The sequence below is a fragment of the Ambystoma mexicanum genome, chromosome 9, assembly GCF_040938575.1.
Source record: "Ambystoma mexicanum isolate Mex_15411 chromosome 9, UKY_AmexF1_1, whole genome shotgun sequence".
Classification (NCBI taxonomy): Eukaryota; Metazoa; Chordata; class Amphibia; order Caudata; family Ambystomatidae; genus Ambystoma; species Ambystoma mexicanum.
Genome location: NC_090931.1, coordinates 1,503,346,078 through 1,503,364,426, shown reverse-complemented (window position 1 = coordinate 1,503,364,426; position 18,349 = coordinate 1,503,346,078). Strand labels below are relative to the sequence as shown.

The 18,349-nt window shown below is 48.4% G+C and overlaps 1 protein-coding gene across 7 annotated transcripts in view; it reads left to right on the top strand.

The window, feature by feature from the left end:
• LOC138489334 (uncharacterized) overlaps positions 1-18,349 on the top strand; it is a 168,528-nt gene that overhangs the window by 105,347 nt on the left and 44,832 nt on the right. For 4 of the 7 annotated variants that reach the window (XM_069617045.1, XM_069617043.1, XM_069617042.1 and 1 more), the window contains 5 exons: positions 2,849-2,959; positions 7,087-7,194; positions 9,998-10,105; positions 13,329-13,436; positions 15,633-15,719. In XM_069617045.1, coding sequence (XP_069473146.1) covers positions 2,849-2,959; positions 7,087-7,194; positions 9,998-10,105; positions 13,329-13,436; positions 15,633-15,719 — 522 coding nt within the window. The remainder of the gene's footprint in view (positions 1-2,848; positions 2,960-7,086; positions 7,195-9,997; positions 10,106-13,328; positions 13,437-15,632; positions 15,720-18,349) is intronic. The other 3 variants (XM_069617044.1, XM_069617048.1, XM_069617046.1) reach the window with 2 other exon arrangements.

Genomic DNA, 18,349 nt, shown 5'->3' with positions numbered 1-18,349 from the left:
AGGTGTCAATGAGAAAGCATAGTGGAGGTGCAAGGACCCGACCACGGATGGGTGCAGAGCTGTGTGCTAGAGGTGAGACTTCTGGTGAGTTACATGCTGGTCTTGCAGGTGACCCATAATTAGGGAATTCATAATCTGAACCAATTCGAGAGACTATGAGGACATTCTACTGGGCAACACCAATATGCAGCCTTGGTAGTGAAACATGACCACACAAATGCATATGAAAGGCTGGAAGAATCAATAACTAGGGTGGCACTGTGAGGAACTGGTGGAGAGCAAGAATACAAGATTTAGGAAGGAGGAGAGGCCCACGCGAGCAGAGAGAGTGGATTCAGCTCAGAGAGCTGAGAATCCAGAGAGACACAGGAAAGCTGAGAAACAAGAAAGAGCTGAGAGGCGCAATGGAGCCGAGTCGCTTGAAAGAGCTGAGAGGCCTAAGAGAACGGAGATGTCTAAAAGAGCTGAGGGGTCCCAAGAGTTTAGAGGTGCAAGAAAGCTGAGAAGCTTGAAAGAGCAGTGATGCCCAACAGAGCAGGAGGCCCAGAAGACCTGTGAGACCTATAAAACCTGAACCGAAAAGCCAGGGAGAGATGAGAGTGCTAAGAGGCGAAGGACAGCCAGAAAGGTTGAGACGTCTAATTCATTAATGTCCCTTTGAGGCGCTGAATCACCCCCTTAATGGTGTCAAAGCGCCAATCCTTGTCTGATCTTTAAGAAATTCGAAGAGTAGGTCACAGGGGCACCACAGGAGTCTGAGAAGAGCAAAGTCAGCTGGACACCATATCGATGAGACTTTCAAACTTAGTGACCTGAGTTAGTGGCATGGATACCAGCTAATCTGTGTTGCTGCAACTTGCTGACCTGAAGCCTAGATATGATACGATATGATATGATATGATATGGCATTTATAACGCGCCTATACACAAGTGTTTCAAGGCGCGACGAGTCAAGGGAGGTGGAACAGAGGCAAGACAGTGAACTGGGCACTACATCCCTGGGAGGTTACAAAGGAATTGAGCTGGGCACTGCACCCCTGGAGGGTTATGAAGGAATTGAGCTGGGCACTGCACCCCTGGAAGGTTATGAAGGAATTGAGCTGGGCACTGCACCCCTGGAAGGTTATGAAGGAATTGAGCTGGGCACTGCACCCCTGGAGGGCTATGAAGGAATTGAGCTGGGCACTGCACCCCTGGAAGGTTATGAAGGAATTGAGCTGGGCACTGCACCCCTGGAGGGTTATGAAGGAAGTGAGCTGGGCACTATATCCTTGAGCGCTTATACAGGAGGTGAGCTGGGCATTATATCCCTGGGAGGTTATGAATGAAGTGAACTAAACATTATTTCCTTGGGAGTTACAAATAGCGAGGTGGGTGCTATATTCCTAAAACTGTCTTGGAGAGGGCCAAGAAGCATGCTGGGTGCTGGAATATCGAGGCTGTGCTTAGAATATAGAACCAGAGGTAGATCAGCATCTATACTAGACAGGAAAACCCAGACACATTATAGTTGATCTTTTTCCTACCGTGTTAGCTTAAATCGAACAACACTGTAGAACAGTGGTCTACAATAAAGTAGTTTTGAAACATAAAGAACTTGTAGTACCCTTTTGATCGGTGCCCACACATCTGATCTTGGTGTTTTAAAAATTACGGCTGGGTTTCATATGTGCTTCCTATATGATTGGTGGAATGCAATACAGTTGTTGACTTTTGTGAGTAAAAAAAGTCCTCAGAGTCCTCAGAGCTGCGCCAACATACAGACCAAGCCTATATAAGTCTTAGCTGCCATCTGGTTTCCAGCTGCAGTTTATTTATTTAATTTATTTATTTATTGCCTTTGTTAACACGCCCAAACCCAAGGGTATCACGGCGTTGGTTACTTAGAAGCTTCACTTATTACAGACTTGGATACAGGTTACATACATATATTCAGTTTCAACATATTAAAAAACAATGGCGGGATGGTTACAGCCTTAGCTGCATTTGTCAAAGAGCCATGTTTTAATCATGGTTTTGAATCGCTGGTGCGAATGCTCATTTATAATGTGTAGCGCTAAGGGGTGCCAAAGCGTGGGAAGCGATTTTGCACGCTGATTGACAGCTCTGACACTGCAAGTCTACTGCAAGCATTCCCAGAGCTTGCCTTGCTCAGATCACCTCTAAGCTGCAGGCTTGATCAAGGTGAGGCAGTGGAAATCCAATCCCATTTTGACCTAATGGGAACAGGCAACCAATGGGCACATAGTTTGGCGTTGAGAAGCTCTTAAAGAGCCAGTATGCCTGAAGGGTAATTGAGTATCATTTCAACCCATACTAGTTTTGTCCTCCCTTAAAGGGGAAGACGCTTCCAGTAGAGTCATGTGGTGAGGCCCTGCCTTCAGACCATGGCATGGTGGGGATAGCCAGGGGATCCTCCCAGTGCAGCCCCCAAACCCAGCATCACAGTGCCTGTGGTGACACCAGGCCCCCTTGGCTATGCCACTATTCACACAGCTAATCAGGCAGGGGGCCGTGTCACAGTGCATAAATGTGTCATGTTTCAAACACAGTGTGATGCATGTAGTTCCCCTGTGACAATTTTTAAGAGAGGAAAAGACAAACCTATAATTCTGCATATAATTAATCTATGGTCATTTCCATCAGGGGCTTGGGTACTTTTGACGTCTTTACAAAATGCTATATTTTCAATCGTTTTACTATTTTACTCAATAAAAACCAACATACAACCAAACCAGCTTTTATTGAGGCACTGTATGTGTGTGACTTCTTTTGTGATGATGAAAACACAAGCATACGGCATTCCTGTGTCTGTTTTAATTGGACTCCTATCTCCATGTGATTACAGGACATGCCAGTATGGCAACAATTGTCACATTGCGTGTTAAAGAAGAGGCAGACGCTGATTGCATGGAGCCACATGAATCGGAGATTGCAGACTGCACTGGGAGTCCATCAGGTGGGTGAATCAGTGACTAGAGACCATACTGAGTTTCTTGCAGGTGCATATAATCAGTGACTGGAGACCGCCCTGAGTTTGCTGCAGCTGGGTAAAATCAGTGACTAGAGACTGTACTGAATTTCCTGCAAGAGCATATAATCAGTGACTGGAGACCACCCTGAGTTTGCTGCAGGTGGGTAGGTAGAATCAGTGACTTGAGACTGTTCTGAGTTTCCTGCAAGTGGGTATAGACCGCACCTGGAGTATTTTTGGTAGATGGAATCAGAGATTGAAGGCTGCTGTGAGAGTCCAACAGATGGGCATAGAGACCTGATCTGCTTGAAGTATACTAGTGTCCCTCGCCACTGTGAGAGTGCAACAGATGGGCATAGAGAACTGATCTGCTTGAAGTATACTAGTGTCCCTCGCCACTGTGAGAGTCCTACAGATGGGCATAGAGAACTGATCTGCTTGAAGTATGCTAGTGTCCCTCGCCGCTGTGAGAGTCTAACCGAAGGGCATAGAAAACTGATCTGCTTGAAGTATCCTAGTGTCCCTCGCCACTGTGAGAGTGCAACAGATGGGCATAGAGACCTGATCTGCTTAAAGTATACTAGTGTCCCTCGCCACTGTGAGAGTCCTACAGATGGGCATAGAGAACTGATCTGCTTGAAGTATGCTAGTGTCCCTCGCCGCTGTGAGAGTCTAACCGAAGGGCATAGAAAACTGATCTGCTTGAAGTATCCTAGTGTCCCTCGCCACTGTGAGAGTGCAACAGATGGGCATAGAGACCTGATCTGCTTAAAGTATACCAGTGTCCCTCGCCACTGTGAGAGTCCTACAGATGGGCATAGAGAACTGATCTGCTTGAAGTATGCTAGTGTCCCTCGCCGCTGTGAGAGTCTAACAGAAGGGCATAGAAAACTGATCTGCTTGAAGTATCCTAGTGTCCCCCGCTGATGTGAGAGTGCAACAGATGGGCATAGAGAACTAATCTGCTTGAAGTATGCTAGTGTCCCTCATCGCTGTGAGTGTCCAACAGATGGGCATAGAGAACTGATCTGCTAGAAGTATGCAAATGTCCCTCACCGCTGTGAGAGTCTAACAGATGGGCATAGCAAACGGATCTGCTTGAAGTATACTAGTGTCCCTCGCTGCTGTGAGAGTGCAACAGATGGGCATAGAGAACTGATCTGCTTGAAGTATGCTAGTGTCCCTCGCCGCTGTGAGAGTCTAACCGAAGGGCATAGAAAACTGATCTGCTTGAAGTATCCTAGTGTCCCTCGCCACTGTGAGAGTGCAACAGATGGGCATAGAGACCTGATCTGCTTAAAGTATACCAGTGTCCCTCGCCACTGTGAGAGTCCTACAGATGGGCATAGAGAACTGATCTGCTTGAAGTATGCTAGTGTCCCTCGCCGCTGTGAGAGTCTAACAGAAGGGCATAGAAAACTGATCTGCTTGAAGTATCCTAGTGTCCCCCGCTGATGTGAGAGTGCAACAGATGGGCATAGAGAACTAATCTGCTTGAAGTATGCTAGTGTCCCTCATCGCTGTGAGTGTCCAACAGATGGGCATAGAGAACTGATCTGCTAGAAGTATGCAAATGTCCCTCACCGCTGTGAGAGTCTAACAGATGGGCATAGCAAACGGATCTGCTTGAAGTATACTAGTGTCCCTCGCTGCTGTGAGAGTGCAACAGATGGGCATAGAGAACTGATCTGCTTGACGTATACTAGTGTCCCTCGCCGCTGTGAGAGTGCAACATATGGGCATAGAGAACTGATCCGCTTGAAGTAGGCTAGTGTCCCTCGCCGCTGTGAGAGTCCAACACATGGGCATAGAGAACTGATCTCCCTTGTTCATGTACTGTGTTCTTGGATTAGTGGATTGTTGAAGAGATCTGCACACTTAATGAGTAGACTGACCAGTGTATGCATGAGAATGGGAAATGAAAAATATATGATCAGGGCTATAGCACATGGGCCTCCCAGCCGTGCTACAGGGTCCAAAACGAAGAGTATTATGGGAAGGTGGGCTGGACTCAATACATCCTTAAATGGACCAGAAGTTGCAAAAATGGAAGGGAATCGCCCTAACATTCAGGCAGCGAGGAAGGCATTCGCCATTTGAAGCTGGAGTAGGAAGGACAACTCAATCCTCAAAAGCTGCCAACTCCATGATATGATAAGTCATTTATAACGCGCCTGTAGACAAGAGTACCATGGCACACCGGAAAAGAAGACCCAGGCAAATTGCAGCCCAGCCTTGAGTCCTGCTGATTGAGCGACTGATCCCGAACCCTCCATCCATCCCTCCATGGATCCTGAATGGGAGACTAAACCAACCCCCACTCCATTGAATCCGAATGGGAGACTGGACCTTCACCCCGTCTCTATTGAACTAGGAATCCTGAATGGGAGTCTGAACCTGGATCCAGTCTCCATTGAATCCTGAATGGGAGAGTGGACCTGTGTCCAGTCTCCATTGAATCCTGAATGGGAGAGTGGACCTGCAACAGTAACCCTGCAGGTGGGTGGAATCAGAGATTGCAGACGGCACTGGGAGTCCCGCAGGTGGGTAGGATCCTAGATTGGAGACTGCAACAGTAACCCTGCACGTGGGTGGAATCAGAGATGGCAGACGGCACTGGGAGTCCCGCAGGTGGGTAGGATCCTAGATTGGAGACTACAACAGTAACCCTGCACGTGGGTGGAATCAGCCATTGCAGACGGCACTGGGAGTCCCGCAGGTGGGTAGGATCCTAGATTGGAGACTGCAACAGTAACCCTGCACGTGGGTGGAATCAGCCATTGCAGACGGCACTGGGAGTCCTGAAGGTGGGTAGGATCCTAGATTGGAGACAGCAACAGTAACCCTGCAGGTGGCTGGAATCAGAGAATGCAGACGGCACTGGGAGTCCTGCAGGTGGGTAGGATCCTAGATTGGAGACTGCAACAGTAACCCTGCACGTGGGTGGAATCAGAGAATGCAGACGGCACTGGGAGTCCTGCAGGTGGGTAGGATCCTAGATTGGAGACTGCAACAGTAACCCTGCACGTGGGTGGAATCAGCCATTGCAGACGGCACTGGGAGGTCCGCAGGTGGGTAGGATCCTAGATTGGAGACAGCAACAGTAAACGTGCAGGTGGGTGGAATCAGAGATTGCAGTCAGCACTGGGAGTCAGAACAGGAGAAGACCAAGACACCTGAAAGAGCTGAGAGGCCTAGGAGATCTGAGAAGCCCAGGAGAGCTGAGAGGCCTAGGAGATCTGAGAAGCCAAGGAAAGCTAAGAGTGCAAAGAGGCTCAGAATTGCCGGGGGAGTCTGAAAAAGCTAAAACAAACGAGAAGATTAGAACACCTGGCAAAAAGAGGGACGCCCAGAGTTACTAGAGGTGCTGGGAATACCTGCAGGGCCAAAGGCACCAAAGAGGCCTGAAAATATGGCACAGCAAGCGGGTGGTCAGGGCTTAGCATAAACAATAGTGAGGAATCCACTTGTCTAAAGAAAGTGAATTTGGCACCATAGACCCAATACTGTATTTGAGATGGTCAAGAATCATGCAGGGCGCGACATCCCACGAGGCTGTGCTTAGAATCTGAAAAAGCAAGGTAGGAGCTTTAACCCTAAGACTTGGTTTCTAACAGAGATCCAGGGGGTGACCAGTATTCATTAGATAGGACATCTTTGATGCTCTGTAGTTTATCCATTTGCTTTTTGCTTTGCTTTTTCAAGCCACAAACACCCTTTTTCTTGTACGAGGATACCCTAGAACATCTGGCCGCGTGTCCCATTACCCCACCTAATAATAATAATAAAGTTGTTTTGTAACAAATCATTTGCCATGATTTCCACACCACAAATGTGACTTATTAGTTGTAAGAAGGCATGCATAGATCCAGCCAATCGAGTGTGAGGCAGGTAATCCCGGGTGAAAATCTAACCTATGGTCCTGGTTCTATCGATGTATTGCAATTTCCAGCAGAGGGGGGAGAGTTATAATGCTGTTACCAAAGGTCATCCTTCATATGGAACTGTTTGATTGAGGCTCTGTATCCCTACAACTGCTTTCCTGCTCATTATAAAGTATAAGCTATTTCTGTGCCTGTTTTCATTGGACTAATATATCCATGTTCTTTCAGAACGGGCCGGTAGCACAATTGAAACATGGTGTGTTAAAGATGAGGCGGATACCTATTCCATGGAGTGCTATGAATCTGAGATTGGAGAATACACTGAATGTACTGCAGGTGGGTAGAATCCTAGATTGGAGCCTGCAACAGTAACCCTGCAGGTGGGTGGAATCTGAGAATGCAGCCGGCACTGGGAGTCCTGCAGGTGGGTAGAATCCTAGATTGGAGCCTGCAACAGTAACCCTGCAGGTGGGTGGAATCCGAGATTGCAGACGGCACTGGGAGTCCTGCAGGTGGGTAGGATCCTAGATTGGAGACAGCAACAGTAACCCTGCAGGTGGGTGGAATCAGATTGCAGACGACGCTGGGAGTTCTGCAGGTGGGTAGAATCCTAGATTGGAGCCTGCAACAGTAACCCTGCAGGTGGGTGGAATCTGAGAATGCAGCCGGCACTGGGAGTCCTGCAGGTGGGTAGGATCATAGATTGGAGCCTGCAACCGTAACCCTGCAGGTGGGTGGAATCTGAGAATGCAGCCGGCACTGGGAGTCCTGCAGGTGGGTAGGATCCTAGATTGGAGCCTGCAACAGTAACCCTGCAGGTGGGTGGAATCCGAGATTGCAGACGGCACTGGGAGGTCCGCAGGTGGGTAGGATCCTAGATTGGAGACAGCAACAGTAAACCTGCAGGTGGGTGGAATCAGAGATTGCAGACAGCACTGGGAGTCCTGTAGGTGGGTAGAATCCTAGATTGGAGCCTGCAACAGTAACCCTGCAGGTGGGTGGAATCAGAGATTGCAAACGGCATTGGGAGTCCTGCAGGTGGGTAGGATCCTAGATTGGAGACTGCAACAGTAACCCTGCACGTGGGTGGAATCAGATTGCAGACGACTTTGGGAGTCCTACAGGTGGGTCGAATCCTGGATTGGATTCAGCAACAGTGACCCTGCAGGTGGGTGAAATCAGATTGCAGACAACGCTGGGATTCTGCAGGTGGGTAGAATCCTAAATTGGATTCAGCAACAGTAACCCTGCACGTGGGTGGAATCAGATTGCAGACGACGCTGGGATTCTGCAGGTGGGTAGAATCCTAAATTGGATTCAGCAACAGTAACCCTGCAGGTGGGTGGAATCAGATTGCAGACGACGCTGGGATTCTGCAGGTGGGTAGAATTCTAAATTGGATTCAGCAACAGTAACCCTGCACGTGGGTGGAATCCGAGATTGCAGATGGCACTGGGAGTCCTGCCGGTGGGTAGAATTCTAGATTTGAGACAGAAACAGTAACCCTGCAGGTGGGTGGAATCCGAGATTGCAGACGGCATTGGGAGTCCTGCAGGTGGGTAGGATCCTAGATTGGAGACAGCAACAGTAACCCTGCAGGTGGGTGGAATCAGAGATTGCAAACGGCATTGGGAGTCCTGCAGGTGGGTAGGATCCTAGATTGGAGACTGCATCAGTAACCCTGCACGTGGGTGGAATCAGATTGCAGACGACTTTGGGAGTCCTACAGGTGGGTCGAATCCTGGATTGGATTCAGCAACAGTAACCCTGAAGGTGGGTGGAATCCGAGATTGCAGATGGCACTGGGAGTCCTAAAGGTGGATAGAATCATAAATTGAAGACAGCAACAGCAACCCTGCAGGTGGGTGGAATCAGATTGCAGACGACGCTGGGAATTCTGCAGGTGGGTAGAATCCTAAATTGGATTCAGCAACAGTAACCCTGCACGTGGGTGGAATCCGAGATTGCAGATGGCACTGGGAGTCCTGCCGGTGGGTAGAATTCTAGATTTGAGACAGAAACAGTAACCCTGCAGGTGGTTGGAATCCGAGATTTCAGGCGGCACTGGGAGTCCTGCCGGTGGGCAGAATTCTAGATTGGAGACAGCAACAGTAAACCTGCAGGTGGGTGGAATCAGAGATTGCAGTCAGCACTGGGAGTCAGAACAGGAGAAGACCAAGACACCTGAAAAAGCTGAGAGGCCTAGGAGATCTGAGAAGCCCAGGAGAGCTGAGAAGCCCAGGAGAGCTGAGAGGCCTGAGTCAGCTGAGAAGCCAAGGAAAGCTAAGAGTGCAAAGAGGCTCAGAATTGCCGGGGGAGTCTGAAAAAGCTAAAAGAAACGAGAAGATTAGAACACCTGGCAAAAAGAGGGACGCCCAGAGTTACTAGAGGGGCTGGGAATACCTGCAGGGCCAAAGGCACCAAAGAGTCCTGAAAATATGGCACAGCAAGCGGGTGGTCAGGGCTTAGCATAAACAATAGTGAGGAATCCACTTGTCTAAAGAAAGTGAATTTTGCACCATAGACCCAATACTGTATTTGAGATGGTCAAGAATCATGCAGGGCGCTACATCCCACGAGGCTGTGCTTAGAATCTGAAAAAGCAAGGTAGGAGCTTTAACCCTAAGACTTGGTTTCTAACAGAGATCCAGAGGGTGACCAGTATTCATTAGATAGGACATCTTTGATGCTCTGTAGTTTATTCATTTGCTTTTTGCTTTGCTTTTTCAAGCCACAAACACCCTTTTTCTTGTACGAGGATACCCTAGAACATCTGGCCGCGTGTCCCATTACCCCACCTAATAATAATAATAAAGTTGTTTTGTAACAAATCATTTGCCATGATTTCCACACCACAAATGTGACTTATTAGTTGTAAGAAGGCATGCATAGATCCAGCCAATCAAGTGTGAGGCAGGTAATCCCTGGGTGAAAATCTAACCTATGGTCCTGGTTCTATCGATGTATTGCAATTTCCAGCAGAGGGGGGAGAGTTATAACGCTGTTACCAAAGGTCATCCTTCATATGGAACTGTTTGATTGAGGCTCTGTATCCCTACAACTGCTTTCTTGCTCATTATAAAGTACAAGCTATTTCTGTGCCTGTTTTCATTGGACTAATATATCCATGTTATTTCAGAACGGGCCGGTAGCACAATTGAAACATGGTGTGTTAAAGATGAGGCGGACACCTATTCCATGGAGTGCCATGAATCTGAGATTGGAGAATACACTGAATGTACTGCAGGTGGGTAGAATCAGATTGCAGACGACGCTGGGAGTTCTGCAGGTGGGTAGAATCCTAGATTGGAGCCTGCAACAGTAACCCTGCAGGTGGGTGGAATCTGAGAATGCAGCCGGCACTGGGAGTCCTGCAGGTGGGTAGGATCATAGATTGGAGCCTGCAACAGTAACCCTGCAGGTGGATGGAATCTGAGAATGCAGCCGGCATTGGGAGTCCTGCAGGTGGGTAGGATCCTAGATTGGAGCCTGCAACAGTAACCCTGCAGGTGGGTGGAATCCGAGATTGCAGACGGCACTGGGAGGTCCGCAGGTGGGTAGGATCCTAGATTGGAGACAGTAACAGTAAACCTGCAGGTGGGTGGAATCAGAGATTGCAGACAGCACTGGGAGTCCTGTTGGTGGGTAGAATCCTAGATTGGAGACTGCAACAGTAACCCTGCACGTGGGTGGAATCAGATTGCAGACGACTTTGGGAGTCCTACAGGTGGGTCGAATCCTGGATTGGATTCAGCAACAGTGACCCTGCAGGTGGGTGGAATCCGAGATTGCAGATGGCACTGGGAGTCCTACAGGTGGATAGAATCATAAATTGAAGACAGCAACAGCAACCCTGCAGGTGGGTGGAATCAGATTGCAGACAACGCTGGGATTCTGCAGGTGGGTAGAATCCTAAATTGGATTCAGCAACAGTAACCCTGCACCTGGGTGGAATCAGATTGCAGACGACGCTGGGATTCTGCAGGTGGGTAGAATCCTAAATTGGATTCAGCAACAGTAACCCTGCAGGTGGGTGGAATCAGATTGCAGACGACGCTGGGATTCTGCAGGTGGGTAGAATTCTAAATTGGATTCAGCAACAGTAACCCTGCACGTGGGTGGAATCTGAGATTGCAGATGGCACTGGGAGTCCTGCCGGTGGGTAGAATTCTAGATTTGAGACAGAAACAGTAACCCTGCAGGTGGGTGGAATCCGAGATTGCAGACGGCATTGGGAGTCCTGCAGGTGGGTAGGATCCTAGATTGGAGACAGCAACAGTAACCCTGCAGGTGGGTGGAATCAGAGATTGCAAACGGCATTGGGAGTCCTGCAGGTGGGTAGGATCCTAGATTGGAGACTGCATCAGTAACCCTGCACGTGGGTGGAATCAGATTGCAGACGACTTTGGGAGTCCTACAGGTGGGTCGAATCCTGGATTGGATTCAGCAACAGTAACCCTGCAGGTGGGTGGAATCCGAGATTGCAGATGGCACTGGGAGTCCTACAGGTGGATAGAATCATAAATTGAAGACAGCAACAGCAACCCTGCAGGTGGGTGGAATCAGATTGCAGACGACGCTGGGAATTCTGCAGGTGGGTAGAATCCTAAATTGGATTCAGCAACAGTAACCCTGCACCTGGGTGGAATCAGATTGCAGACGACGCTGGGATTCTGCAGGTGGGTAGAATCCTAAATTGGATTCAGCAACAGTAACCCTGCAGGTGGGTGGAATCAGATTGCAGACGACGCTGGGATTCTGCAGGTGGGTAGAATTCTAAATTGGATTCAGCAACAGTAACCCTGCACGTGGGTGGAATCTGAGATTGCAGATGGCACTGGGAGTCCTGCCGGTGGGTAGAATTCTAGATTTGAGACAGAAACAGTAACCCTGCAGGTGGGTGGAATGCGAGATTGCAGACGGCATTGGGAGTCCTGCAGGTGGGTAGGATCCTAGATTGGAGACAGCAACAGTAACCCTGCAGGTGGGTGGAATCAGAGATTGCAAACGGCATTGGGAGTCCTGCAGGTGGGTAGGATCCTAGATTGGAGACTGCATCAGTAACCCTGCACGTGGGTGGAATCAGATTGCAGACGACTTTGGGAGTCCTACAGGTGGGTCGAATCCTGGATTGGATTCAGCAACAGTAACCCTGCAGGTGGGTGGAATCCGAGATTGCAGATGGCACTGGGAGTCCTACAGGTGGATAGAATCATAAATTGAAGACAGCAACAGCAACCCTGCAGGTGGGTGGAATCAGATTGCAGACGACGCTGGGAATTCTGCAGGTGGGTAGAATCCTAAATTGGATTCAGCAACAGTAACCCTGCACGTGGGTGGAATCCGAGATTGCAGAATGCACTGGGAGTCCTGCCGGTGGGTAGAATTCTAGATTTGAGACAGAAACAGTAACCCTGCAGGTGGTTGGAATCCGAGATTTCAGGCGGCACTGGGAGTCCTGCCGGTGGGCAGAATTCTAGATTGGAGACAGCAACAGTAAACCTGCAGGTGGGTGGAATCAGAGATTGCAGTAAGCACTGGGAGTCAGAACAGGAGAAGACCAAGACACCTGAAAGAGCTGAGAGGCCTAGGAGATCTGAGAAGCCCAGGAGAGCTGAGAGTGCAAAGAGGCTCAGAATTGCCGGGGGAGTCTGAAAAAGCTAAAACAAACGAGAAGATTAGAACACCTGGCAAAAAGAGGGACGCCCAGAGTTACTAGAGGGGCTGGGAATACCTGCAGGGCCAAAGGCACCAAAGAGTCCTGAAAATATGGCAGAGCAAGCGGGTTTTCAGGGCTTAGCATAAACAATAGTTAGGAATCCACTTGTCTAAAGAAAGTGAATTTGGCACCATAGACCCAATACTGTATTTGAGATGGTCAAGAATCATGCAGGGCGCTACATCCCACGAGGCTGTGCTTAGAATCTGAAAAAGCAAGGTAGGAGCTTTAACCCTAAGACTTGGTTTCTAACAGAGATCCAGAGGGTGACCAGTATTCATTAGATAGGACATCTTTGATGCTCTGTAGTTTATCCATTTGCTTTTTGCTTTGCTTTTTCAAGCCACAAACACCCTTTTTCTTGTACGAGGATACCCTAGAACATCTGGCCGCGTGTCGCATTACCCCACCTAATAATAATAATGAAGTTGTTTTGTAACAAATCATTTGCCATGATTTCCACACCACAAATGTGACTTATTAGTTGTAAGAAGGCATGCATAGATCCAGCCAATCAAGTGTGAGGCAGGTAATCCCTGGGTGAAAATCTAACCTATGGTCCTGGTTCTATCGATGTATTGCAATTTCCAGCAGAGGGGGGAGAGTTATAATGCTGTTACCAAAGGTCATCCTTCATATGGAACTGTTTGATTGAGGCTCTGTATCCCTACAACTGCTTTCTTGCTCATTATAAAGTACAAGCTATTTCTGTGCCTGTTTTCATTGGACTAATATATCCATGTTATTTCAGAACGGGCCGGTAGCACAATTGAAACATGGTGTGTTAAAGATGAGGCGGATACCTATTCCATGGAGTGCCATGAATCTGAGATTGGAGAATACACTGAATGTGCTGCAGGTGGGTAGAATCCTAGATTGGAGCCTGCAACAGTAACCCTGCAGGTGGGTGGAATCAGAGAATGCAGCCGGCACTGGGAGTCCTGCAGGTGGGTAGGATACTAGATTGGAGCCTGCAACAGTAACCCTGCAGGTGGGTGGAATCTGAGAATGCAGCCGGCACTGGGAGTCCTGCAGGTGGGTAGAATCCTAGATTGGAGCCTGCAACAGTAACCCTGCAGGTGGGTGGAATCTGAGAATGCAGCCGGCACTGGGAGTCCTGCAGGTGGGTAGGATCCTAGATTGGAGCCTGCAACAGTAACCCTGCAGGTGGGTGGAATCTGAGAATGCAGCCGGCACTGGGAGTCCTGCAGGTGGGTAGGATCCTAGATTGGAGCCTGTAACAGTAACCCTGCAGGTGGGTGGAATCTGAGAATGCAGCCGGCACTGGGAGTCCTGCAGGTGGGTAGGATCCTAGATTGGAGCCTGCAACAGTAACCCTGCAGGTGGGTGGAATCTGAGAATGCAGCCGGCACTGGGAGTCCTGCAGGTGGGTAGGATCCTAGATTGGAGCCTGCAACAGTAACCCTGCAGGTGGGTGGAATCTGAGAATGCAGCCGGCACTGGGAGTCCTGCAGGTGGGTAAAATCCTAGATTGGAGCCTGCAACAGTAACCCTGCAGGTGGGTGGAATCTGAGAATGTAGCCGGCACTGGGAGTCCTGCAGGTGGGTAGGATCCTAGATTGGAGCCTGCAACAGTAACCCTGCAGGTGGGTGGAATCTGAGAATGCAGCCGGCACTGGGAATTCTGCAGGTGGGTAGGATCCTAGATTGGAGCCTGCAACAGTAACCCTGCAGGTGGGTGAAATCTGAGAATGCAGCCGGCACTGGGAGTCCTGCAGGTGGGTAGGATCCTAGATTGGAGCCTGCAACAGTAACCCTGCAGGTGGGTGGAATCTGAGATTGTAGACGGCACTGGGAGTCCTGCAGGTGGGTAGGATCCTAGACTGGAGCCTGCAAGAGTAACCCTGCAGGTGGGTGGAATCTGAGAATGCAGACGGCACTGGGAGTCCTGAAGGTGGGTAGAATCCTAGATTGGAGCCTGCAACAGTAACTCTCAAAGTGGGTGGAATCAGAGATTGCAGATGGCAGTGGGAGTCCAGCCGGTGGGTAGAATTCTATATTGGAAACAGCAACAGTAACCCTGCAGGTGGGTGGAATCAGAGATTGCAGACGGCACTGGGAGTCCTGCAGGTGGGTAGGATCCTAGATTGGAGACTGCAACAGTTACCCTCAGGTGGGTGGAATCAGAGATTGCAGACAGCATTGGGAGTCCTAGAAGTGGGTAGAAACCTAGATTGGAGACTGCACATATTGAATTACTGCATTGATAAAGCCTGCAGGGACATGGCAGTCTTTCACTAGGGCTCATTTTTATTGTGGAATAATGTAACATTCATGTGTAAAATGTAAAAAATGCACAAACATTTTATGCCCGAGTTTTACTCTGTGCCACAGAGAGGTAGTATGGAACGGAATATCAATTTTCACCACCCCACCCCATCCTTTCCGCCATACAAATGAAGGAAACTGTGCATTATGGCTGAACTCAAAAGCTTAAAACCAATCTCAGATTGGGAAAGCGGAAGGGAATCTCCCTATCAATCAGACCCCAAGAGGAGGGAGAGAAAAGCAATATTCAGGTAGGAAGTCAGTCATTCTATGGAGCTGGAGGAAGAGGGACCACAGAAGCACTTGCAGAAGTTGTAAACTCCCTGACAGAACAGACAAGCCGACTCAGAGAAATCTCAGTGTTGTTGAATCCTGACAAAGGCAAGGGCCGAGGGAAGACTCTTTGATGTGCCTGCTGCAGCCTGAGGAGGATATCATCTACTGGTAGAGATAGAAAAAAAGAACCACCATGGGTCTGAAGGTACTGATAAAACCTGGGAAGTCTTTGGGATATTCAGAACCTTCCCACACTTCCCAATTGTGACCACATCTCACCTCACAAATCTGTGAACGAATTCACCCCCTTCTTTAAGGATTCTAGTAATTAGTATTGTTATGTGACCCTTTATGCCTGATTCCTCCCACGTCCAAGCACTCTACATTTATGCACACATGAAGATGTTAATGTGTGTTTATATTTTACTGCAGACTAGTTTATGCACAGTGGTAGAGCTTCACATATTTTTATATTTTCTTGTACTCTCAGCAGGGTCATCTTCTGGACCAGTGGACATAAAGGACGAGGATGAAACACATTTTATGGAGGTGCACAATCCTGGAGTAGTGGCCACAGGTATGTCATCACTATCAGCATTAAGTGTGGGAAAGAGTGACCTATATCTCTAAAGCAGGGGTAGTTGTTTCCATTCTTCTGGTCACTGGCTCAGACCTGCCACTTTATAATACTGTAAGCCATTGATGGATGTGAAATAGAATCCCTAATCTGTGCAGGCCCTGAAATTCCTTATAATGTTTAGCTTTTTCTGTTTATCTCTGGCCTAGATTGTGATTTCAATTGAGAGCTGGTGTCACTCTGAAGTTGTGGGAGCATTCCTGTGTCCTTATAAAACGTTGACGTGGAGTACTCTGCCATTACCTTATGTTCCCCCACAGCATTGGGCACCATGTAATCTCCAGTGGTGGCATGGGCCTGATCAAAAGACATGTTGTTTTGGCCATGTCACTCAGGAAGAACAGAAGTGTCTTCACTTTCATACAAATGTCGGACGGGGTGATGGCATTTCATTTTTCCCTCATGGCGCTGTTGAAAGAGCACCTCCCAGGCAATGCTCCCCTCCACAAAGCCCTCAGTTTAGGGGCACCTAGAGACCAAGCACTAGCACAGGCCACTTTGCATGATGGCCGACCCTCTCCCACATTCTTCTCCCATAAAGCCAACCATACAACCCAAAAGGCTACGGGCATAGCGACACTATGGACAAATTAAGGCTCATTTTGGTGAGGGACGTAATGGAAGAAACATGCGCAAAAGCCTCGCATTAGGATGTTATGGATGTTTCTTTCATTACGCCTATTTGTCTTGCTTTTGTATGGTGGCAAGGCGGGCGGAACACAATTTGTGTTTCCGCTGCTCCCTTTCTCTACGCCATACAACTACACACAGCATTTGCAAATCCTGTGGGTCACTTTGGGCGTCCTGCTCAGAAATATTTCTCTTTTTCCAACTTTCCCTCCTTAGTTTCCTATGGAACCTCATTCTTTTTGCTCTTTTTTATGCTGTACTGACTTTTTGAAGGGAAGTACATCCATCAGCTTCACTTCTTTTGCCTTTGCTCATTGTTATGGTGAAACCGATCAGCCCTTCAGACTATCAGTACTGGGGAATTATGTTTCCCTTTTCAATTCTTTTACTTTTCAACATTGCATACAGCACCGTACAGTGCAGTGCAGTGCAATGGGGATACTTTTCTATCACTGTAGCTGTTTACACATAGTATTTTTGGTTACTTTTATATCTGCCTGAAAGCAAGCTGGTGGCAGTAGATATATTTTCCCAGTTTTTGAAGTATTTTAGGTTGGCACATTCGTGTTCACCGTATATGGCTACTAAACTTGACTAATACCCTAAAAATGGCTGTGCCACAAGATTTTAGCTTATTCTTTGGCTGTATAGTAGTTTGGCCTTCTTCCTGCCTTACCAGGTCAGGAAAGTCCTTATAAGGTCATACACTTGCCTGGGAAAGTGGCTGCTTTCACTGGGCTAGTGATGCCTCTGTATGTGTGTGGCTCAGGAAGGGGCTGGGATTGTCGAGTTCTATGCCACGTCCTTGGGTGTGGGACAAATAAGAAACCCGGTAGTTGTCCCTTTACTTTACTTTAATTTGTTTTTGGTGCAGCCAAGTGGCCCGGAGGCATACGGGCGCCAAGGACAGGGTCCTAAACACAGATGGCAAAGACAGACAAACCAGGCCTATAAACTATCAGCTAAGACATGGAGCTTCCTAACCAAATAAATGCATTTTGAGTTTTGACCCGGAAGACCTTGTAGTGTGCGTTTCCAAACCCATCTGGGCCCAGGGATTTATTACCTTTCATGGAACCTATGGCCCACCCCAACTCCTCCTCTGTTATTGGAGCTTCCAATGCTAATCTATCTGCCTCTGATATCTGTGGCAGATCCCCTTCTTGAAGAATTCCCGTTGTGCCTCCTCCAAGTTCTCTCCCAATAGATTCTGTGCAATAAAGGAGTGCATGATCTCGAATATTTCAGCCTCCCCTCTTTTCAGTTCCCACCCTGGATTTTTAAGTTGGTTGATGTCGTTTTTGGACGTTTGTTTGCATAGTTTGGCCACCAAGAACCAATTGGCTTTATCCCCTTTTATGTAGTATGTTTGTTTCGTTTGTAGAAGGAGCTGCGTGGATTTGTCTGCCGTATGTGACTCTAGTTTTGCCCTTGCTTTCATAAATTCTCGTCAGGCCTTTTTTGATCCATTTGCCCTGTGTTGTGCCTCAGCCCTCCCAACCTCCCCATCCATCCTCTGTCCAATTCCTTTTTCCCTCAAAATGTGTGTTTTGGGCTATACATTCTCCCAGCATTACAGCCCATACTGGCATCCCATACTGTCCCCCAGTCGAGCCCTGGGGTAACATTTTCTTTAAAATAGTTCTGCAAGGTGGTTTCCATGTGCGTCCTAAGGGCCTGATCCCTTAATATCAGCTCAGTTAATCGCCATAGTTTCCGGGACCTTGGGAGTGGATCCCTCGTTTCCACTCTGAGCAGAACTGGTGCATGATTTGACAAGTATCTCGCCCCTATTTCCAACCCTGTGACTTGTGGGACCAGTGTGGCTGAGATCAAGATCATGTCTATTCGCGAAAAAGCCCCCGTTTGCTGCTGAAAAGTGTGTATATGATTTATCCTGTGGGTAATTGAACTGCCAGGTTTCTTTAAGGTGTAACTCC